At 34.9% G+C, this 24,735-nt stretch overlaps 1 protein-coding gene and 1 pseudogene across 4 annotated transcripts in view; one reads left to right on the top strand and one right to left on the bottom strand.

Moving 5' to 3' along the window:
- Positions 1-346: 346 nt before the first annotated feature.
- On the bottom strand, positions 347-9,713 carry LOC130823280 (photosystem II CP43 reaction center protein-like; annotated as a pseudogene).
- Positions 9,714-10,692: 979 nt separating this feature from the next.
- The window catches only part of LOC130823775 (uncharacterized), a 15,060-nt gene continuing 1,017 nt past the window's right edge, over positions 10,693-24,735 (top strand). The window contains exons 1-8 of one of the 4 annotated variants that reach the window (XM_057688538.1): positions 10,693-10,854; positions 10,997-11,122; positions 19,180-19,236; positions 19,545-19,597; positions 21,487-21,538; positions 21,869-21,928; positions 22,000-22,056; positions 23,834-23,876. In XM_057688538.1, coding sequence (XP_057544521.1) covers positions 11,011-11,122; positions 19,180-19,236; positions 19,545-19,597; positions 21,487-21,538; positions 21,869-21,928; positions 22,000-22,056; positions 23,834-23,876 — 434 coding nt within the window. In that variant the 5' untranslated portion in view covers positions 10,693-10,854; positions 10,997-11,010. Of the gene's footprint in view, positions 10,855-10,967; positions 11,127-19,179; positions 19,237-19,544; positions 19,598-21,486; positions 21,539-21,868; positions 21,929-21,999; positions 22,057-23,833; positions 23,877-24,735 lie in introns of those variants that run through there. The other 3 variants (XM_057688537.1, XM_057688539.1, XM_057688540.1) reach the window with 3 other exon arrangements.

The raw sequence follows: 24,735 nt of genomic DNA, 5'->3' as shown, positions 1-24,735 counted from the left end.
CTTACACCTAATACTTTTATACAACTTGTGATAGTATCGGCTCATCTAACCATGTTCTATTCGGGGGAATAAGAATAAAATAGAAATTGGCTTATGTTGGAGAGATGGATGAGTGGTTGATAGCTCCTGTCTTGAAAATCGGCATAGTTCTTTTTTAGAACTATCGAGGGTTCGAATCCCTCTCTCTCCTTTTAGTTGTTCAATAGAACTGTTTTCTTAATTTATTTATTAATTTTGATTTTGATGGTCGTTAAAATATAAAATAAAAAAACAAAAAGAATGGCTCGGCTAGATGAGATAGCCGAGCCAGAAAAAAAACAGAATTGAAATTTCTAAATCACATAGAAATATAGAAATGAGTTAAAAAAGGGAATACTTTTTACGTATGACACGATCCCAATATGTGATATGTATGAATCCGATTAATTCCTACCTTAAAACATTGAATTTATTATCTCAATTAAGAGGGGTCATGAAAAGAACTGGTTCCAAATCACGATCAATTCCTTTTTTAAATCCTGCTGCAGCTGCACGAGCCCTTCCCGCATGCCACAAATGACCCACGAATAGGAAGAATCCTAGAACAAAATGAGAAGTAGCTAACCAACTTCTAAGAGAGACATAATTGACAGCACTGATCTCGGTAGCTACCCCACCCATAGAATTTAAAGAACCTAAAGGAGCATGAGTCATATATTCTGCTGAGCGTCGTTCTTGCCAAGGTTGTATGTCTTTTTTCAACCGACTCAAGTCCAAACCATTTGGAACCCTAAGGGGCTCTAACCAAGGAGGGCGCAAATCCAAAAAACGCATAGTTTCTCCCCCAAAATTAACTTTACCGGTCGGAGAACACATTAGATACTTACCTAAACCAGGAGGTCCTTGAGCGGATCCCACTTTAGCCCTAAGACGTTGTTCTTTAACTAAAAAAGTAAATGCTTGAGCTTGAGAAGCTTCTGGTCCAGTAGGCCCGTAAAACTCACTAGGATAAGTAGTATTATTGAACCATACAAAGGAACAGCAATAAAACCAAAGACAAACAAAACACCCAACCTATAAGAAAAATAAGCCTCTCCCGACCAGACAAGTGCACGGCGGGCCCATGCAAAAGGTTTATTTAAGATATGACAAATTCCACCAAGTATATAAATGGAACCTATCCATACATGCCCCCTTATAACATCTTCCAAATCGTCCACATTAACAATCCACCCCTCTCCTCCAAAAGGAGATTTTAGTAAATAACCAAATATAATACTTGGACTAAGGGTGACGTTGGTAATTTTTCTTACATCTCTGCCTCCTGGAGCCCATGTATCATATATGCCTCCAAAATAAAGAGCCTTGAATACTAGTAGAAAAGCACCGATACCTAACAAGATTAGGTGAATGCCCAAATTTGTGGTCATTTTATTTGTATCTTTCCACACATAACTGAAGAATGGAAGAGATTCTTCAAGAGTCTTAAGGCCTAGAAGTGTATGATAAATACCACCAAAGCCTAATACAGCCGACGAAATTAAGTGAAGTACTCCAAATTCAAAGTATGGAAAAGTATCTACAACTTCTCCACCGGGACCTACACCCCAACCTAGAGTCGGTAGGTGGGGAAGTAAAATTAATCCTTGTTCATACGTCGGCTTCTCTGGTATGAAATGAGCCACTTCAAATAGGTTCATTGCTCCGGCCCAGAATACGATTAATCTTGCATGGGTTACATGAGCTTCAAGCAGTTTACCGGATAAATTGATAAGTCGAGCATTCCCGGCCTACCAAGCGAAACCGGTGGTTCTTGGTCACGGCCGGCTAAAGTTAAAGTTCCATTAAAGAGCGTTTCCATGGGGTAGAACCTCCTCAGGGAATATAAGTTTTTCATGAGGCTGATCTTGAGCTGCCATCCAAGCACGAATACCTTCGTTTAAGAGAATATTTTTGGTGTAAAAAGTTTCAAATTCAGGATCTTCAGCTGCACGGATTTTCTGGGAAAGGAAGTCATAGGCACATAGGTTCAAAGCCAGACCGACTAACCCAAGAGCACACATCCATAAACCGGTTACTGGTACAAATAACATAAAGAAATATAACCAACGTTTATTGGAAAAAGCAACCCCAAAGATTTGGGACCAAAAGCAGTTAGCGGTAACCATTTAATAAGTTTCTTCAGCTTGAGTTGGGTGAAAAGCCCGGAATGTATTTGCCTCATCACCATCCTCAAATAAAGTATTTTCTACTGTAGCACCATGAATAGCGCATAGCAGAGCAGCGCCCAATACACCGGCAACTCCCATCATATGAAATGGGTTCAACATCCAATTATGAAACCCTTGAAAAAATAGAATGAATCTAAATATAGCCGTTACACCAAAACTAGGTGCAAAAAGCCAACCGGACTGACCTAATGGATAAATTAGGAATACAGAAACAAAAACAACAATTGGACCAGAGAATGCGATTGCATTATAAGGACGCAATTGAACAGATCGAGCAAGTTCGAACTTACGTAATATAAAACCTATTAGTGCGAAAGCATCATGAAGAGCAACAAAAGTCCACAGGCCGCCTAATTGACACCAACGAGTAAAATCCCCTTGTGCTTCAGGATCCCATAGTAGCAATAAAGAGTGTGCCAGGAGTAGAAACCACTGCGGTTAAGAAATTGCAGCCTTCCAAATAAGAACTGGCCAATCCATGGGTATACCATGAACTTACAAAGGTTGTACCCCGTAAACCAACCTCCTAAGGCGAAATAAGCACAAGGAAAGAGCAATAGACTAGACCAACCTACAAAAACGAAACGGTCCCTCCGTAACCAGTCATCCATAATATCAAATAAATCATTTTCGTCTTTGGTAAATTTCTGAGCACCCCATAGTTAGTTTTGGAGTCCGAGAACTCGATCATTTCATTTATGGATGATTTGATTTCTTGTACACTGACCCTTAAGCTATAGGGTTTCGAAAAAAAATCCTTTATAAAGGGTTTTTGCACGTCGATTATACTAGACCCTAATTAAACATCATTTATAACGACCTACTCACTACACAAGTATAGGGGGTAGGAGATCGAACCACGAGGAAAAAACATAACAAAAGACTCTATCTCAATATAACAAGGGTTTTTATGGTTGAAGGAGTTCTAAACTAAAAACAATGAAAACTAACAAGATTGAATAATGATATAAACCTAAGGAATCAAAACGGGGTTAAGATTAGTTCCACCCTAGGGAAGTGATTTCGGAACAAGATATGTTGTGTAAAGGAAATCAAACAATAACTAGTATAGATTCCCAAGGATATGAGAGGAAGATGTTGATTCATTAATCACAACGAACGACCTATAATCACCCTATGTCTCTCTAGGAGTGGCAGGAAAAAATTTGTATTGGGTCTCAAGAATTATGTATTGTAATCTTTTCTCTAATCCCAAACAATAAGCAATATAGTCATCCCTAAGGTTTCACTAATCAAACCCCCAAAAAGAACTACTCACACATGATGGACGGATACAAAGCAAGAGTAGCAAATAAACTAACAATAAGTAGCATGGTAAACATTAAATGAAACCAACAAGAACAAAGCTTATATATAAAGACTATGAAAGGAAACAATAAATGCAACAAGACAATGAACGCAATAAATGAACTTAAAAGTAGATGGAATATTAACACTTACAAACCAATGTTATGACTACAAATAAATATGGAGAAGATTCATGAACTAAGATTGAAATCCAAGACTAGAATGTGGAGATTTTTAAGCTAAAAAGTTTGAAGAGATAAACTACTAAAACTAGGGTTTGATGAACTAAACAAGGCTTAAAACAAGAGTATATCTACAGTAGAAATGTATTAGGGCTAATAGGAATATTGTCTAGGGATTTCTACAGAAATTGGGTATATATACCCTCTAAAACCAAGGTGCCTCGAAATCCCAAAATTAGCCTTCAATTCTTGATCGAAAAGAAAACTACACGTGCAGAAATAAGGCAATTCTCCAAAATGAACATGGGCATTCGCCCGAATGTAAGCTGTTCGCCCGTAGCTTTGCTCATTCGTCATAAACAGAAGATTTTTGAGCATAGTGGATTATGGGGGCCATTTGCCTGAATGAGTATCTTCTGGCCGAATGATCTTCATTCGCCACTTCTAGGGACTTTGGCCATCTGAACTGTTGAGTGCGGAACCACCATTCGCCTGAATAGGGCAAGGATTCGGCCGAATGGCCTTTGTTTCTCCTCTTTGTTGTTTGTTGTAGCTTCTAAAGGTCTATGAGCTTTGCCGAGACTGTGGGAGTGACTTGATTTGCATGTTCAAACTCCGAGATAGGTATCTAAGCCTCGAACTTACGCGCGTTCAACCTTGAAATCTCCAAAACTCACCTGAAATAATCTCAAAACACTTGAAGACAAGATCAAGGTGAAATCATGCGTATAGTATATGAAATCGATACAAAACAACAAGACTTGACACAAAATGGAGGTCGTAAATGTGCTCTAAAACGACCACATCAGTACCCAATCCGTCTTAAATCTTAATTAGATCGGGTCAAAGAATTTTTTTTATTGTTGAATGAATACAAATCAACAAAGCACTGTTTGTATTTCAAGAGCTTTACTAGGTAAATAACCGTTACTTAGAACTATTGTCAATCACTCGTATGTGACACTACATCATTTATATAATTTTATTTTTCTTTTGATTAATTTATTAGTTTTATTTATGTTTTTCTATGTTTATTTACAATTAATTTCAAAGATCAAGAGCAAGTGTAACTGTGTAAGGTACACTAGTGGAAAAACATCGTTTGCTGCGGTTTTTTTTGCCATTATTTGCTGCGGTTTTGGCCCCCAGCAATAGTGATAGCAGCAAAATGTCCTACTTTAAATGTTGCGGTTCAAAACCGCAGCAAATAAGGGCATTATTTGCTGCGGTCATGGGCTAAAACCGCAGCAAATAATGGGTGTTATTTGCTGCGGTCATGGGCTAAAACCGCAGCAAATAATGGGTGTTATTTGCTGCAGTCATGGGCTAAAACCGCAGCAAATAATGGGTGTTATTTGCTGCGGTCAAGGGTGAAACCGCAGCAATAAGTGTCTTTTTTTTTTTTCTTTTTCCGTTTAATCCTTATAATAATGCAATAATATTACAATGTAATAACAGTGATTAATCCAATGATAATCATAGATAATCAACATTAATCTCTTTGTAATAACAAACTCTCACTCGTATATATATATAATATAATATGTACGTACATATATATATATATATATATATACATTAAATAAACTATAAAAAATAATCAATACTAATTACAATTTATCAAGGACAAATATTAGCAAGATACACGGCAATCTTGTCTTTTAATTCGCGCATCTCTTCACTTCTCAAAGCGCGTGTTTCCCTCGGAATGTCGTTTAAAACCTATATTATAATATTAAAATAAAAGCTATTAATATAGAAACATTAGATTTTACCAATAATATATTTAATTAAGAACGTAACAAATACTTACGACATCTATATTTTCGACTCCAAATTCCTTCACGGAATTTATAATATCGTCCATAAACTTCAGCGCGTAGTAGCCGCAGTCAACGGAAGAAGGAGGTTGTTGAAAGCACTAAGAGAAAATAGAAGTTAGTGTCAAAAACGGTTAAAAACGCATAAAATCGCAACTTAACACATAAATTCTAGAATATGACTATGATTTTCAATTCTAACAACTTCTACACAATAATATATACCAAATAGTGTTGTGTGCCAAGTTTCGTGCAAAACAAACAAAGTTTGAGCTACTTTACACGCGGAATTGACAAAAACGCTTAAAAACGCATAAAATCATAACTTAACTTCTAATTTCTAGCATATGACTATTATTATCAATTCTAACCATTTCAACACAATAATATATGCCAAATAGTGTTGTGTGCCAAGTTTCGTGCATAACAAACCAAGTTTGAGTACTTTACGCGCGAAATTGACAAAAACGCTTAAAAACGCATAAAATCGCAACTTAACTTCTAATTTCTAGCATATGACTATTATTATCAATTCTAACCATTTCAACACAATAATATATGCCAAATAGTGTTGTGTGCCAAGTTTCGTGCATAACAAACCATGTTTGACCTACTTTACGCGCGAAATTGACAAAAACGCTTAAAAACCCATAAAATCGCAACTTAACTTCTAATTTCTAGCATATGACTATTATTATCAAGTATAACCATTTCAACACAATAATATATGCCAAATAGTGTTGTGTGCCAAGTTTCGTGCATAACAAACCATGTTTGACCTACTTTACGCGTGAAATTGACAAAAACGCTTAAAAACGCATAAAATCGCAACTTAACTTCTAATTTCTAGCATATGACTATTATTATCAATTCTAACCATTTCAACACAATAATATATGCCAAATAGTGTTGTGTGCCAAGTTTCGTGCATAACAAACCATGTTTGACCTACTTTACGCGCGAAATTGACAAATAAAAACGCGAAATTGACAGCATCAAACTAGTGACCAGACCACCTTGCACGACACGTGGAGACCAAACCTATGCATCCAGGACCTAGGCTAAAGTGGAAATGGAATCTTGGTACTTGGATCTAGCGATCAAGGTCATAAAACCATTCTAACAATCCCCGTGGACTCCTAGAAGCTGAGCCGAAGGAGGGCTGGTCGACTGTTTGCTAGATCAGAATTTTGTTTAAGTGTTTGTGGTTGTTTCGTTTTCTTTTCATGATCATTTGTAGTTTTTGACTGTGTCATTAATCAAAGCTTACGCACAACATTAATCCTTGCATAACCAAGGCCTTAATCAGCCCCGGTTTCGCATCAAAACCAAGTTTGAGTACTTTACGCGCGGAATTGACAAAAACGCTTAAAAACGCATAAAATCGCAACTTAACTTCTAATTTCTAGCATATGACTATTATTATCAAGTATAACCATTTCAACACAATAATATATGCCAAATAGTGTTGTGTGCCAAGTTTCGTGCATAACAAACCATGTTTGACCTACTTTACGCGCAAAATTGACAAAAATGCTTAAAAACGCATAAAATCGCAACTTAACTTTTAATTTCTAGCATATGACTATTATTATCAATTATAACCATTTCAACACAATAATATATGCCAAATAGTGTTGTGTGCCAAGTTTCGTGCATAAGAAACCATGTTTGACCTACTTTACGCGCGAAATTGACAGCATCAAACTAGTGACCAGACCACCTTGCACGACACGTGGAGACCAAACCTATGCATCCAGGACCTAGGCTAAAGTGGAAATGGAATCTTGGTACTTGGATCTAGCTATCAAGGTCCTAAAACCATTCTAACAATCCCCGTGGACTCCTAGAAGCTGAGCCGAAGGAGGGCTGGTCGACAGTTTGCTAGATCGGAATTTTGTTTAAGTGTTTGTGGTTGTTTCGTGTTCTTTTCATGATCATTTGTAGTTTTTGACTGTGTCATTAATCAAAGCTTACGCACAACGTTAATCCTTGCATAACCAAGGCCTTAATCAGCCTCGGTTTCGCATCAAAACCAAGTTTGAGTACTTTACGCGCGGAATTGACAAATACGCTTAAAAACGCATAAAATCGCAACTTAACTTCTAATTTCTAGCATATGATTATTATTATCAAGTATAACCATTTCAACACAATAATATATGCCAAATAGTGTTGTGTGCCAAGTTTCGTGCATAACAAACCATGTTTGACCTACTTTACGCGCGAAATTGACAAAAACGCTTAAAAACGCATAAAATCGCAACTTAACTTCTAATTTCTAGCATATGACTATTATTATCAATTATAACCATTTCAACACAATAATATATGCCAAATAGTGTTGTGTGCCAAGTTTCGTGCATAACAAACCATGTTTGACCTACTTTACGCGCGAAATTGACAAATAAAAACGCGAAATTGACAGCATCAAACTAGTGACCAGACCACCTTGCACGACACGTGGAGACCAAACCTATGCATCCAGGACCTAGGCTAAAGTGGAAATGGAATCTTGGTACTCTGATCTAGCTATCAAGGTCCTAAAACCATTCTAACAATCCCCGTGGACTCCTAGAAGCTGAGCCGAAGGAGGGCTGGTCGACAGTTTGCTAGATCGGAATTTTGTTTAAGTGTTTGTGGTTGTTTCGTGTTCTTTTCATGATCATTTGTAGTTTTTGACTGTGTCATTAATCAAAGCTTACGCACAACATTAATCCTTGCATAACCAAGGCCTTAATCAGCCCCGGTTTCGCATCAAAACCAAGTTTGAGTACTTTACGCGCGGAATTGACAAAAACGCTTAAAAACGCATAAAATCGCAACTTAACTTCTAATTTCTAGCATATGATTATTATTATCAAGTATAACCATTTCAACACAATAATATATGCCAAATAATGTTGTGTGCCAAGTTTCGTGCATAACAAACCATGTTTGACCTACTTTACGCGCGAAATTGACAAAAACGCTTAAAAACGCATAAAATCGCAACTTAACTTCTAATTTCTAGCATATGACTATTATTATCAATTCTAACCATTTCAACACAATAATATATGCCAAATAGTGTTGTGTGCCAAGTTTCGTGCATAACAAACCATGTTTGACCTACTTTACGCGCGAAATTGACAAATAAAAACGCGAAATTGACAGCATCAAACTAGTGACCAGACCACCTTGCACGATACGTGGAGACCAAACCTATGCATTCAGGACCTAGGCTAAAGTGGAAATGGAATCTTGGTACTTGGATCTAGCTATCAAGGTCCTAAAACCATTCTAACAATCCACGTGGACTCCTAGAAGCTGAGCCGAAGGAGGGCTGGTCGACAGTTTGCTAGATCGGAATTTTGTTTAAGTGTTTGAGAAGCCTCTGTCAACAAGTCAAAAACACGAGGACGTTTTCCTAACTCATCCTCGACTCCCTCCATCATCTCATCAACACTATCCACATCCTCATCGACATTCTCTTCATCTGTCTCATACCCATCAACATGATCTACTACATCCTCATTGACATCGGCCACATTATTGACGTCCTCAACAACACTTTTCTCTTTGTAAACTCCCTCCTCACCATGCCAAACCCAAACATGATATTGAGGCCTAAACCCACGTCGAAGTATGTGCTCCCTAAGGATATCAACACTATCTACCTTTGATACATTGCCACAACTGACACATGGGCAATAAAAACCAACTCCCCCCGTCCTAACTTGATGTTCAACCGCAATACTACAAAATTCTAATACGCCATCAATAAATTCCGACGATTCAATGCTTCCATACATCGAAGAACGATCGTTTGTCATCCTAATTAGTGTGATTAATTGATTCAAAACAAAATTAATACACAACTTTTAAACATATATACTTAACGAACTCTAAATAACCACAAAATTAAGTAATAATCATTCATTTAACACTAGTTACCAACATAACATTGTACATTTCATGAAATTGAAACCACATATCATCCCCATTACCAACATAAAATACCAACAATAACAAAACAGGCCATTGAATTAATATGATGCCCTCGAAATGATTGAACATGAGCACTTTAGAAGAGAAACCACATCAAAATAACATTAACTGATATACTCATACATCAATGAACTCCAAGTAACTAAATGTTTTTTCATATTTGCAAATAACACAGTAACAAACGAACACAGTAACAAATTCATAATTTTCGTAATTTGCAAATAACAAGACCAAATTTTTTCATATTTGCAAATAACATCAATAAACGATTTTCGAGTTTTTTCATACATCAATACTCATACATCAATAAACGAACAAATTCAGATTTACAAATAACAAGTTTTTTCATAATTTTCGAGTTTTTTCATGAATATCTTGCAAAACTTAAATGCTTAACAAATTAAAAGGAGAAAAAAATACCTTAATGTCGTGGGTTTTGAAGATGAACAAGACCAAATTTCGTGGGTTTATGAACCAAGAAGATGAAGAACAAGTTTGAAGAAACACTCAATCACTCAGTTTTTTCGAGTGTTTTTCAATAATGGTGGGTTTGAAATGATTTTATGTTTTTTAGAAGAAGATGAAGATGAAGAATGAAATGTTGAATGGCGAAAATGGTGCGTTTATTGCTTGAGTCGAGGTTTTTCAATGGGTTTGTGAGAAGAGAATGGCGAAATGAAAAGAGAATGACGGGCTTTATTTGCTATACTTGTATTTTGAGAAGTTGAAGAAGCGTACTGTGTACATTACAATGGGTTTATTGCTGCGGTCACAAGCCAACCGCAGCAAATAAATGCTTTCTTTTTTAATTTCTTGCTGAATTTGAACGGTTACTTTTCGTTATTTGCTGCGGGCCCTAGCCAACCGCAGCAATTAAGGCTTTTTTTTTTTAATTTTGATGAAATTGAACGGTTATTTAAGGTTATTTGCTGCGAGCCCTAGCCAACCGCAGCAATAAATGCTTTTTTTTTTAATTTTGCTATTTGTTAACGGTAGAATGGGGTATTTGCTGCGGTCAATCAACAAAAACCGCAGCAATTAGTATTTTTTTTTTCCAAATCTTTTTTCCATTTATTGCTGCAAATATACTAAAACCGCAGCAAATGTTGAGCAGCAAATACGTTTTTTTCCACTAATGGTAACTGCTGCCTGCGAAGCGCAACTTATTATTTGTTGAAAGATCAAAATCTTAGTCTTCAACTCCTCGATTCTTATTTCCCTGAAAGCCTTTCACTTTCTTGCGTCTTCCTCTACCCATAAATCTTTCACTCCTCAATTCACAGGCAAGGAACACGACAATATGGCAAATGACACTACAAACTAATATTTTACCATCGTTTCAAGGCAAGTTTATTTTCTTTTTTTCGAGATTGTATTTTCATTTTATCCTTCGTTCTTGTTTTAGATCATGATTTTTTCCTTCGATTTTGTTCTTAAACTCCAAGATAATCATTTAGGTCATTTTAACTGCAAAAAAAAAAATCAGAGCTTTAATTTGAAATGTCGAGGTTTATTGCAAAGATAGCGGGGTTTTTCAGCAAGCGGACCATGGCAGGGATTGACAAAGCTGGGAATCGTTATTTCGCTCGTAATCAACTCATTGATGGAGTCAGTAAGTGGGTCTTTCTTCCATTTCTTAGTCTTGTTTTCAAACTATTCTGCTAATGATTTTGAATGAACTTGGATGTTGTGTACAATAAACTGTTGTAAGCGAAGGAAGGAATGTGTTTATGAATTGTAGATGAAGTTGTTGATAAGATACATCACAAGAAGTGCAAATAGAAATTGTGACAATGGATGCTAAGAGGATAGATTTGGCAAGACTCCAATCTCACTTGATAAGATACACCACATGGATTAAAGGCTCCTTAGACACAAACTCATGCCACATGAATTAAGCATCAAAACTTTCTAGTTTTCTTTCCAATCCAAGAAAACGAAAATAGATTTTTTGATTAAACTACACTAGTTTGCACGCTAGGATGCCATTACATGTTTAAAGCAAAACAAAGGAAAATAAAACAAAAATCCTACTCTTATTTCATGTAAAAAACCAACTAATTATTTTAAGGCAACAATAACAACAATGCGTGAGCGTTAAATCCAAAAGATTGTGGCCAAACAGTTGGCTAATAATATATCAACTCCAGTGGTCATCCACATAAATTTTTCTTTTCCGTTCGTTCCGATTTTTAACCATCTCAATTTGTAATTCTAGATCCATTATATCCTTTTCTACTCATGTCCTACAAGTCATCTTTGATTTCCTTCACTCTTTTTTTAAAGTCTCCCAAACTCCAACTTTCTATTACTCCATCTTTGCACATGCTCAAACCATCTTAAAAATGTGGAGATGGACTTACAAATAGGAGATAAGATGATTAAGTGTTCATATTGATAAGACACACTAGAACATCAATCCTAAAGGCTGCAAAGGCACAAGCACACAAAGTTTGACTTTTGTTTAATATTTCAACAACCTTCAAATGTTGCTGTCTAATACTTATTTATAAGCGAAAAGAAATTTAGAATTCAGAATGCTAATACATTAATAAACGTATTAAACTATGAATAACTACCAACGGATAGGGTAGTTAAGAAACTACCAATGAACACACCCACAAGAGTTACTTGACTTCTAGAATGCTTCCTATTTTATGTCCATGCTCTATGCTATAACTCCACATTTTTACATGTGGGATTAGTCACACAAACTTAACGCAACTTACTTTACAAGCTTTCAGTTGCATGCTCTTTGTAACCTCCTTAGTGGGTTTTTGTGTGCTAAGCTATTACAACTTAGTTAATTGAACTAATATAATTACTTGCTTAGGAAAATAAAATAAACAACTAAAAATAGGAATTAAACTAAAATAACTTCGATAATTTCAAACTTTCAAACTAAAAATAGTAAATTTCAAACTTTCCCTTATTATCTTCCTCATCCTTCTTCCCTTCGTTTTTTTAGACTTCTAATCTTTTTTACGCTTTTTCCTTTTTTATAGGTTTATTCTGGAATATTAAAGGAATAGAATACATTTTAAGCTTTCCATAAAAAGAGAAGTAATGGGATTCGAGACTTTCGAAGTGTTTTCATTCACTTTTTCAGACTATTTTTCCTTACTTTTTGACTATTTTACTACTTTTTTACTTTTCTTTCTTATTTTACTGTATAGTCTTTTATTAAATTTACTCTTGTAAACTGAGTTGTGTGGAGTTTTTTTATACCATTTATTTTATTTGGGCTTTTATTCTATTCTTTAGAAGGTTTCTATTTATACAGTCAAGGCCTTTTTAAAAAGAATATTTTGATAAGGATTTGAAGGATATATGTTTTACTCTGTAATATTATAACATGGGATCTTTTTCTACATTTCCGAAACTCCAAATTTTCATTTCTTGTTTCCATTTTCGTTTCTCGTATCGGATTGAATTTTATTACGTGTAACATTGATTCCAATAGCCTCTAATAACATTTTTGATGTTAGATTCTATACTGATTTACCTGTTTCAAATTATGTTATGTTTAACTTACATTTCATAGTCTAATAGTATGTAGTCTTGGAGTGAATGTTGTAAAATGAATTAAATTTCAGTGTGACTTTTTGATTCCTTGGAAATACGTCATCAGTCAAATTCCCGGTAATTGTTTTTCTTGTTTGCAATTGACACATGAATTTAAAGTTACCGATACTTCTTGGTAATCAAATTCCTACATTTTGTGAGAATTTCTATTTCAGAGGGAATTTTCATTTTCTATTCTTGCCCATCAAATGTCAATCAATCAATTATGCAAATATACAACTCCTAGGAAATACTGTTTCCAATAAAATTAGATGGCAATGAAACGACTTCTAACATTTGCTTCAAACGTTCTCCATCATCTTTAAAGAGTGCGTTGTAGTGATTAACGGTTGAGTCCTTACTTTGATATGTACCATCCCAATTGGTCCTCGGACAAGGTTCCCTATTCTTCTGTGATATTATTGCTTCATTGGCCTTTCCAAATTAGTATTAGTTTTCTTTTTTGAATCTTTACCTCATTTTCTCCACCAAGCTCTCATCTGTTGACCCACTTGGTCTAACAATGATCGACAGTTGTTCCATAGTTTTTTCCATTGCCTAGTGTCCCTCCTTACTCCTCATTATACTTAAAACCAGAATGATATTTAAAAACGACAAGGTTATCTTACTTTACTAAGATATAATATAATTTGCCGTATTACAAACTTTATTTCTCATTTGACCAAGCTTTCCTTAACTTGCCTTTATTTTCTAGGAAGCACTTTGAGCGTAATTGTGTTAGATTTGCTAGCCAAATTTGTTTGACTATAAATTAGCTTCTTATTTATTTATTTTTAATTATAGATTACTGAAGGATTTACATATTTTGTAACTGTTCTTGTTGTCTTGGAGCTGATTGGATTTGATGCTAGGTGGTAGTACTTTTTTCTTAGAAGATTTAGGGGGTAGCATTGGACTACGAATTTGTGCAACTCTGTTAATTGCTCGGATTCAGCATAAAAAATATGGAAAGAGTAAATAAATGTTAAAGGCTCAAATGCTAAATTAAAAAAAAGATGGAAATTTGTTATTATGATAATGCCATAGTGGTAGTTTGATAGGTTGAATATGGGGAAGGGGTTAGATGGCGAGGTTGTAGAAGGTGATGGGGAAGGAAGGGACACTGAAAAATGTAACACATCAACCGAGATGGTAATCAGAAAGTGACTTTATTAATGAATACAAGAACGATATTAAGGGACGTTCCGAGTCTCCCAGACACTCTTAAGTATGGGACGTTCGAGTCTCCCAAATACCCCTATGTGTTTCCACTTTTCTCTCTAGATATTTATCTCCCTAAAACATCCCATACTCCCCTCTATATATAAGAGATGGGAGGGGAAATACAAACAAGAGTAAAGGCTATTAAAAGACTAACTAACATAGCAACCTAAAATACAACACTAACTAACTTTTATTCTTTTACATTATTTAAGACCCTATGAGTATGTCATGTATGACAATACCGACCGCTTAAAGATCCACCTTGTCCTCAAGGTGGGTAAAATGTAATTCGGGTCAAATTGATAACATCAAATCTCACCTTGTCCTCTGTAGATTTTTCAGTCTTGTTGCAAACAATAAGTATGGGGATCCTCATCTTTACAACACTAGCCTTGGTAAGGAGATCGTACAAGTACTCTGCGGCAGTGCGAAAATTTGGCAAGAGCTCCAAAAAATCAATAACAAAACTAATGCCAGTAGCCTGTGACATATACTCGTCAAGCTTAAGTCGAGACGCGAGAGTTTGATTTTAGCATTCTCAGTAACCCAGCAGTTCCTCATTTGTGGGGACATTTTTAAATGGCCAGAAATTTTTAAAGAATTTTGGGCTTAGGACTTAGGTCGTTATCAAAATGAATTGAAGCAAAAATGAAAAAGGAATACTCCAAGTCAAATCTGCCAGGATGTCATCAGCATTGATGATGTCAGCCATGACATCATTATCAGGTAACCCTAATGTTCCCTTCATCTCTCCTGGTTGAAATTCCCAGGCTGCTTCTATTTCAATAATTCCAAAAAATGAATAAACCTTCTTCGCCATCTTCTCCCAACTGCCGCCTGCTAACCGACATGAAAGCATGGTTAGCCAACAATTTCCGGCGACCCTAACATCGTACAACCCAAATGCCGCCATCTCACTTCCCCTTCTCTCTCCTTCCATCTCAGCTACTTCGAAGATTATTGCGTCAATCATCGGCCATTTCTCGCCGGTCAGTAGCCAACGGTACGCATCGCCTGCAAACAACCTTGTTCAGCCGTTCTACTTCTCCTTGATCTCCGTCACAACCATACCCTCGACAGTGAAGGGCGACACCAACCTGGGGTTCCGACAATAACTAAGATCTAGGCCTTCACTTGTTTATTCTTTCTTCCCGACTCCGCTGAACCTACCATATTTTCCGGCTGCTTCTTGCTTCAACCAAGTGCAGTCGATATTTCCACCAATTTCTTTCTTCTCTCTCAAAGATTTCTCACTCCTTTCAACAACCTCAACCGTCGATTCTCCACCCTTCGCCTCTATCGTCTCTCGGAACAGGTACCTCCGGCCCAGTCCTCCTCTAGACCCGCAACTCAAATGTGCTACCCTTTTTTTCTTTTTCTTTATTTTTTCCCCGTAGCTTCCTTCTTCTTTATTTTCTTCTTTTCCCCATACCTTCTATTTTTTTTGGTTTCTATTCTTTTCTTTATGTTGCAAGAACATAACCCTCTTCTTGTTCCTAAACCCTTTCTTTTTACTCTCCCTTACTTCTAAGTACTCTTGTTTATCCTGCTGTAACCGTTTCTTACTCCTTTCAGTCAGACTTATATGTTCCTCTTCCACCAATCTTGAATCCTCTTCTTGGTTCTTAGATTGCTGATCTGTTTGTTGTCCCTCACATATATCCTTCTCTCTTATTTTTCTACCCATAACATCAACCTTCACACTCTCTTCTGGGACATCTTCTCTTCTTTCTTTATGGAATACAAATGCCATTAATTCATTTTCCATATCTTGATGTAAGATCGGAGTGAATATCCTTTGTGATTACATTCATGTTCCAAATCAAAATGTTCATCACAAATCTCACAAATGCTTTTTTCTTTCTTTTTATAAATTTCGTTTGTGGATATTGTTTTGAATGAGTGAATAATATCATTCTGGACAGCCTTTTGGAGCATATCTAACAGAGGAATTTCAGCCCCTAAACCCTTAAAAAATGCATCAAGATTATCTTCTTAAGTGTTTGGATTTCCCATTTCTTCTTTGGGAAAAAGATCTAGTGCCAACGCCTTCTTAAACCTTATCAAATTCTGTTCCAATTGATCCATCTAGACTATCCACTAGTTTGAAATTCTTGCTCTGATACCTATGTAACAGATCAACCGAGATGGTAATCAGAAACTAACTTTATTAATGAATACAAGAACGATACTAAGGGATGTTGGAGTGTCTCAGACACTCTTAAGTATGGGACGTACGAGTCTCCCAAATACCCCTATGTGTTTCCACTTCTCCCTCTAGATATTTATCTCCCTAAAACATCCCATACTCCCCTCTATTTATTTGAGATGGAAGGGGAAATACAAACAAGAATAAAGTCTATTAAAAGACTAACTAACATAGCAACTTAAAATACAATACTCATTAACTTTTATTCTTTTACATTATTTAAGACCCTATGAGTATGCCATGTATGACAAAAAATCACTTGGGTAAAAATGAATCTGCGTGTATTTTTGGTCGTAGGTCACTTAGAATCACCTTGGGTAGATACTAATCAAAGTTAAGATGAGTGTTAGCTTAATCAATAGGTGGGATCGCGGGGCTTTTTTAGGAAAACATATGATGGTAAGGAGTGTTTTTGTAAACTTCTACATTTTTACTTATCTCTTTGCCATTTCCCCACTAAAATATCTATCTATCCCTTAATTAAATTATTTAATCCTTTATCTCATATTCTATCAATTTTTACTATTATATAATTCATTAACAGATCAAAAGACCCATAGTTCTTCTCCTAAAATTCTGTTTAGAGAAAGTGTCGCAATTATCGTGAGACAAAGTCACAGAGATAATATCATAAATAATGATCATATGGGGTTTTGTTCTATGTATTACAATGTGTGATTTCAAAAAATCAACCTTTAGTTTTACTAATTCGTTATTGGAGAAATCAATGGCCAAGAAGTCAAAGTATGCATTGTTGATGATGAAAAATCAAATGTGTCAATTTGATCTAGAATAGAGGAAGTAGTAATAAGTTCTGGTGATCTAATATGCACACTTGGGGTCATAGGAGGTTTATAACTCTTGTTTTTACCACAAAATAGTTGAATTAGAATCTTAGACGTAATTTGCATCTTTAATATTAGTTTTTCTGGTTGTAAGTTCACAATAAGACCGTTTTAAAAATTTTATAGCAATTTAGCATGTATGGCGTACAACAATAGACTTAAACCCTAAATGTTGTGTCCAATATCCTTTTAAGACATTGCAAAGATTGATTTTGTAATTGGCTAAAATTTACTTGATTTATGAGTAGTCTTTTTTGAAGTTATAATTTGTGATATTAGATTCTTTTTAGGACCCGTGAATACTAGAAATTTTATAAAGGAATCTTGGTAATTTAAATGGTTCTGTAGACTATGTGACAAATAGCTAACATTGGCTGGCTATGTACATACAAGTGATACTTTGGAATCCCTTCGAGAGTATAATTGGAATTCTAGATGGAGACAACCAAAAAAAGAAAATACTTGATATAAGGGCGCACTATATGGTTACTTTCCATCTATAAGTGCCATCTCAACCATGAAATCAATGCACCTCCAATGATAAGTATGAAGCATACAAAAAATCCTGTATGTTATTTTCTAAAACACCTTTGAAAAGTGGTGATAAATTTGAACATGAACTAGGGAAGTCGATGCATTCACCTTTTCTTCAAGGTGATAAATTGAGATTGGTGTGGTTATCTTATGGCTTTTGATAAAATGTTTGACAAAACCTTCTTTTGTTCTATGGTTGAGATATGGAAAAACAATAGTTAGGATGTCATTTTGGATTTGAAATTTTAGTTCTGCATTAAGAAAAGCTTTGGTAAATAAAATTCAGCTATTAATTTAAGGAGTTATTGGTATATGTTAATTTTGTATTGAGTGTGCACAATAGTAACTCTTGATCATCTACCAAAATGTTGGCAAGGTTTTACTATACAAGAACAAGAAAAAAGAAATTAATATTTAGACCCACTTAAGAAGGACAGTGGTAGGTAAGAATATAATAGGATGAATGTCTAAGGAGGATGAGAAGAATGAGCATGTAGCTCTTACGTGCTATTATATTTGGCAATCAATTTGCATTGCATTCAAGTGTGTAAAATTTTTCACTAATGTGGAAGACTACAGTGTATCATGATTCTTTGTTGTACTGAGGATCATTCTCGAGTTGAGGGTCTCTTTGGCCGCATCCTCTTATATGGGTATGAGTTTTCGCCTTCCTTCCCTTCCTATGGCCTGGATATACTGGGTACGATGATGATAATGATGATAAGTGAGGGATTGTTTCTACTTCTATTTAGGGATGTTATTTTTTTCTTTGGGTAGGGGCTTACTTTTTTCATCATCTTTTTCCTGAGTAAGTCAAGTAGTTGCATCGCTAGAGGTTTTAACACAAGTATCTTCTCTTATAGTATGTAACCGATCCCTATGACGCTATCATAAAAGATATGTCAATTCTAATAAAATATGGACACCCTTTCAATCAATTTAACATTTATAGTATGATATGAGTGCAAAATACTGTATAAATCCATTGGAATAGCAATGCTTGCTTCCTAGCAAACTTTTTTTCTACTTTGGTAGAAGTTATCTACTCAAATTTTGGGATTACTTTTGGTTATAATTATCAACCTATGGGTTTAACTTGGAAAATTTCAGGCCTTTCAACTTTTTTTTTGTTGAATGTAATACTATAATGCCACATGGATTTGAATCTAGAGTAAAGCAACTGAGTAGCTTTGACCTCAACAATGTTGTTTCCATTATAGTCTAAGATTGCATAGATCCAAATAATATATTTTTTTTTGCATTTACTAACTTGTTTTTTTTATGTATATATAGTGAAAGAAAAGAGATGGGTGATATTTGAAGGAGAAGATGATCCTACGTCAATACCAGGTAATTTTATCTATGCTAAACACTAAGCAATTTGATGGTGCTGGGATGAAGTTGTATAGACGTGATTAAATTTCAATGTTTCACATATTAGCATTCATTTATGGGTACGTTACTTGACTCTAATAGGCCACATGATTAAGTGTCATGTGGAAAGCCCATGTCTGACATTTTGGCTCTCATTTTATTTGAGTCAAAATGAACTATTTCCGGCATAAATGATTTATAAGGATTGTTTTTCCATGTCATCTATTATTTTCTTGTGTTATGTATCCACCAAAGTTGATTACTATTCATTGTGATTATTACAGTTGAATGGATATGTTGGCTAAATGGACAACGCAAAAATGCCCCAACACCTGAGGTATGATCGTGTACCTGCTTTCACTTTTTCATGGCTCTTTGATGTTCGATTCAACACTATGAAAATATGTTTGAAGTGTTTTTTAAGTCCATCTGCTTTGTAATTTTCTAGAACTTTTTGAATACTTTTATGAACTCAACTTGTGAAGCTTTTGATAGTCGTAGGTGTGTATTTTTGTTCTTGGTTACAATGATAAGACAAGTGAAATGTTTCATTCACATGTGAGCTTTACCACTTATGAGTTAATTTTTTCCTATGTAATTGTTGGTTCAACTTCAAGCTCCCACTATAATGTGTTATGTACCATAAAAACATTATTCTCTCCATTACAACGAGAGCATCGCTACAAGTCTAAGTTACTCTTGGATAGTAGTATCTCATTCTTCAATTCTTCAGAATTGCCTTTGCTTACTCTTGTTTTATTCTTTTATCATTTTAATTGGTCCTTCTTTAGACACAAGCTGTACAATTTGTTATTACTTTTAATTTTTTTTATTCCAGATGATTTCAATGATGAAAGACATCTCTGTATTTTGTAAAAGGTTGTTATCATAGAGTAAAAATGTGGTAACGGTGGGGATTATGGTAACAAAACGATGATGCAGTAACGGAAGTGATGCGTTTATCGTAACGCCTAAATATCGATCAAAATCAAAAGATATCCCTTGATAAGCCTAAAATGCGTTATTTTTATACCTTTACATCATGGGAAATATCGGTTCGTTGTTTTTAAAAACCTTTACAATGCAGCCGATGCGATGCAATGTGGCCTTGTTTTTACACTATGGTTTTAATGCTTCAGATTTATTACATTGTCTATGATTGTCTATTAACTAGAGGTCATTTTAATTTTGACTATAACGTGTTGGAAGTTTTGCTGGCTATGCTGGTGAAAATATTAACACTGTCAACACTATTGGAGATATATATAGTTATCTCAAAGTGAGCTTTCCTTGCATTCATGGAGTTACACAAGTGTATTTTGCTTTTAAAAATTCGATAGTGTTTCATAATTTAATATGAGAAATAAATATATAAATTATGATTGACCAATAAATCTCAAATTTATTCGATTGCTATTGTAAGGGTTTAAAAGAATTAAAGTTATGTAGTTAAATCTTATATTTACAGTATTATTAAAAAAATTCTTCAATTGCTCCTACCATGTAATTGACTCTATCTTCAACTAATACTTCACAATTTCTGACTCGTTTAGTCATTTCCCTTGACAATTGCAAACCTTGCTTGTCTGATTCCTCTTACTCTTTACTATCTTTAGCCTCACTCTTACATTTGATTTTCCAATAACTGCATCAATGATTCTCTACCGTTGATCAAAATAAAGTGAGCATGAGATACGCACATTGATCATACACACATTAATTATAAGGTTAAGGTTACGATGCTGGATCAAAATTCAAAACCAATAGGAATTAAATATCCGATTGCTTTGGCATTAATTATAAGGTTATGATGTGCTCCTAGGTTGTGCTTGCTATGTGCACAAATAAAATGAGCATGAGATACACACATTGATCACACATACATGTAATTTTCTGTTGGAGGGCTGGTGGATTTGATGAAGATGCACACTTGATCATTGTGCTATAGGTGCAGGGTATATGAGCTCTTAATTCCCTTGGTTGATAGTAATAGAGCTGAATCGACGTCCAATGCTTGTAGCCAGCTTAACTTTCCTGAATCAGATAGAAAGCCTAATAATATTAACCTTGTCTTCAACTCATTTGTGGAAATCTTGCATAATGCCTTTACTTTTGCACCAATTTCAAGTGGTTTCTCAAAAAATTAATTCTTTTTTGAACATTTAGTTCTTTTATCCTTGTCTTTCCTTGATGGTTGCATTGATACCATAACTAAAATGTGTGCAGGAGATGGCTGAGCTTGAGGCCAGACGTGAATTTCTTAGACAAAATGTGGAGCGTATGTTTCTTTTATGTCTCAATGATTTAGTTTATGCAAGTTGTTCCTATATCTCCGGAGAGCTTTTTGAATAGCTTTTTTTAGTTCCTTGTCTGAGAGTTTGGTATTTCACTGCCAATTGTGGCATTGAAAATGAATTCATATGTTTGTTTTTAGTGTATTGAAAATTTCTTGTCAATGTGATGGTAATACTTTATGAATTCTTAGTGTATTGAAAATTCCTATATCTTGTGCTTGTTTGACATCAAATTTGTGTCTTGTTACACTAATGAAATTCGCACTTACTGTTTATTGCTGTGAATAATTTAATATGTCTATCTCATCATGAAGGTCTAAAGAAAGAGGAGGAAGAAAGAAGAGCTATTCAGCGCAATACTGCAAAGATAACTGGTAGGTAGCAGAGGCACCATACTATTAATCTTTTTAATGTTCAATCGTGTTGACATATTTATTTTATGCAGGTAAAGTTGGAGGTCCAGATTTGAATAGTTTCCTGCGACAAGTACCCAAAAAAGAAGGTAAAGTGGACCTTTGATGAATAAAATGTTAATGCTACTGGCTAGTGGCACCCCCCCTCTCTCCTCTCATGATGCCCAGTAGAAAGAATTTATCTACTTTGGTTGAATGCGAATTATGCTGAATTTCTTCGAAAGAGTTCATTGGAGTAGGTAGATTTCTGTCTATAAAAATAAAATTCGATTCAGAAAACTTTGCCCATGTGCCCAACTATCCTGTTCTGTGCATGTACGTACTATACCAGTTTCATTGTTGTCAACTTTGTCTAATCCCATATCAGAGACAAACCTTGGCTGCAGAACATTCTAAATTCTACTAATCCATGGGAAACTGGTTTATAATTGCATGGTTAATGGTCATCATTCGTCTTAATCTCTGTTAGAGTCTATCTCATGACTGAAAGCTATGTAACTTTATGTGCATTCTCCTTTCCTGGTCTCTTCCAAAGTGCTACTATATGTGAATAGTCAAAACCTTTTTCTGCCTTAAAATATGTTTTTCTAGTCATTCTTCTTTGAGCTTTTCATTGCTAACAATTATTCACTTTCCTTTGTCATCTATTGTCACTATTGCTGCACTCTGCCAATATTTTACGACTATTATTGCTAAGAATTTAGAATTATGCTTCAAAAAGCAGATCTGATATTATAATGTATGAAATTTGTGGAGTAAATTTTACTTGGTCAATAAGCTTGTCATTGAAAGACTATTGGAATAGTGGTGCAAGGTAGTGAAAATGCTCTCCATTTTCTGTATTTGGTTATTTCTAAGTTTCTACTATGTATATTTTTAAGCCTATATAGAGGGACCTTCTAAACGGATTTGAAGAATGGCGAGTGCAATATTTGTTAGCTATCTAAATTATCTTTCTTTGCATATTTTCCTCTTATTTTTCCCAATATTATTGTTAGCAGGAGCCAACTGATGCTTATAGCTTGTGAGCAGTAAGAAAATATTACAAAAGTTACAAGTTTGTGTTCAACTTTTCATACTATATTTTGTAAATTTATTTTGTTTATGTCCATCAAGACAAACAAGGAATTAGAAAATAAGACCTTTTTATATGAATGTTCTCTTGATCATGCTCGTTACATTTGTTCTCATTGTTATCATAGTGTTCATTATAGTGTAAATTGTGGTTTTAGTAAGTAAACATTAAATCTTAACCTGCTATATTGCAGGGAAGCATCATCTAATTTTTGTGCTAGTATAGAATTGGGTAGGACTGTACGTCTGGTTCATGTAGATTAAAATTGGCATACAATGAGAGCATTAAAATTATATTTTTTTTTATGGTGTGAGATGTGACTTGTGGCTTTAGTTAGTTACCATTCAATCTTAACTGGGATTATGGGCTTCTATTTTCTGATGGTAAAAATGCAGAGAAGCACTAAATAATTTGCGTGCCAGTATAGAATTGGGTGGCACTGTACATCTGGTTCGTGTAGTTTGAAATTGCTATACAGTGAGAGGAGCATTTAAATAAGATTATTTTGGCTTCAACTTACATTAGCTTGAAGACGCCTACCATTTCAGACCTTGTTCTATACTTCAATTCATCTATGTAAGATAAGTAGTGCTCTAAGTTCAGATAAAAGTCTATTCCATTTAGGCGTTTTAGGTAAAACAATGAAATGTGTTCTCATTCTTCCTGAAGTAGTGTTTGCTTCTTTTCATTTACTCTTGGTACATTTGCATGGACAATAATAATAATCTTGCTTTGTTGGCTAACTTTGGATATTCCCTTACTGAACATTATTTTTTGATGTGTTTTTACAGGAAATCAATCTCAGGAGGAAGCATCTGGAGCTGACAATTTGAGGTGGGTTATTGGCTATAATGTGACTTTTAAATACTTGAATCAAGGAAAATTAGAAATGTAACCTGCCAATCTACATGGTTTGCTTTGTTTTGCTTTCATGATAACTTGAAATTTATGGTAATGCTGGAAATCAACTGGAATTTGAAAACTTATCCCCTGCGTCATTCGTGCCAATGACTGGATGGTCAAAATTGAGGCATATTTCTTAGTTTCTCATAAGAATGTTTTGATCTGCAAGTCTCCCTAATTATTGAATTTGTTGCTCAATGTACATTTCTCTTCTGAAATTGCTGCTTAGTAGCTATTAAATATTATGTTAATTATGTAAATTTCACACATGTATCATGTCTCAGATTTTATCTGTTTTATCTCTCAAAATTCCGTGTTCTAACTTCTAGCCAGACCAGGGTTGTGTTGGTCATGTTCAAGTTCAAATTCAATGGTTTTGCCTCTACCTTTTTAATGCTTTTTAGTATTTGTGAACAGTAACCTATCAGGCTGAATTATACCAGTAGAGATTGAATCTTGTTAAATGCTTCAACTATTCTACTAATTCCTTATGGCTGTACGAACTCTGTAGCAATAATGCCTTTTGTAAATGTTGAACTGTGATTTTTGTTCAAGCTAGATCTCAACATCAAAAATTTATACAGTTGAAATTTATTCCTTTTTTTTTTAGGAAAATTAAAAATTAAAAAATCTCACCTCTTGATTAATATATAAAAATCCCACCTTTATAACATTTATTCATCTAAAGTACTTTTTGGTTGCTTTTTGTTGCATCTTTAAGCTTGTATAATTGCACCCAAACTCCTGATTATTGCACAACGTATATGGATCAAAGGAGGTTCACAAGAAC

The sequence above is a fragment of the Amaranthus tricolor genome, chromosome 9 (genome assembly GCF_026212465.1).
Source record: "Amaranthus tricolor cultivar Red isolate AtriRed21 chromosome 9, ASM2621246v1, whole genome shotgun sequence".
Classification (NCBI taxonomy): Eukaryota; Viridiplantae; Streptophyta; class Magnoliopsida; order Caryophyllales; family Amaranthaceae; genus Amaranthus; species Amaranthus tricolor.
The sequence above is the reverse complement of the archived record's forward strand: the minus strand, read 5'-3'. Positions and strand labels throughout refer to the sequence as shown.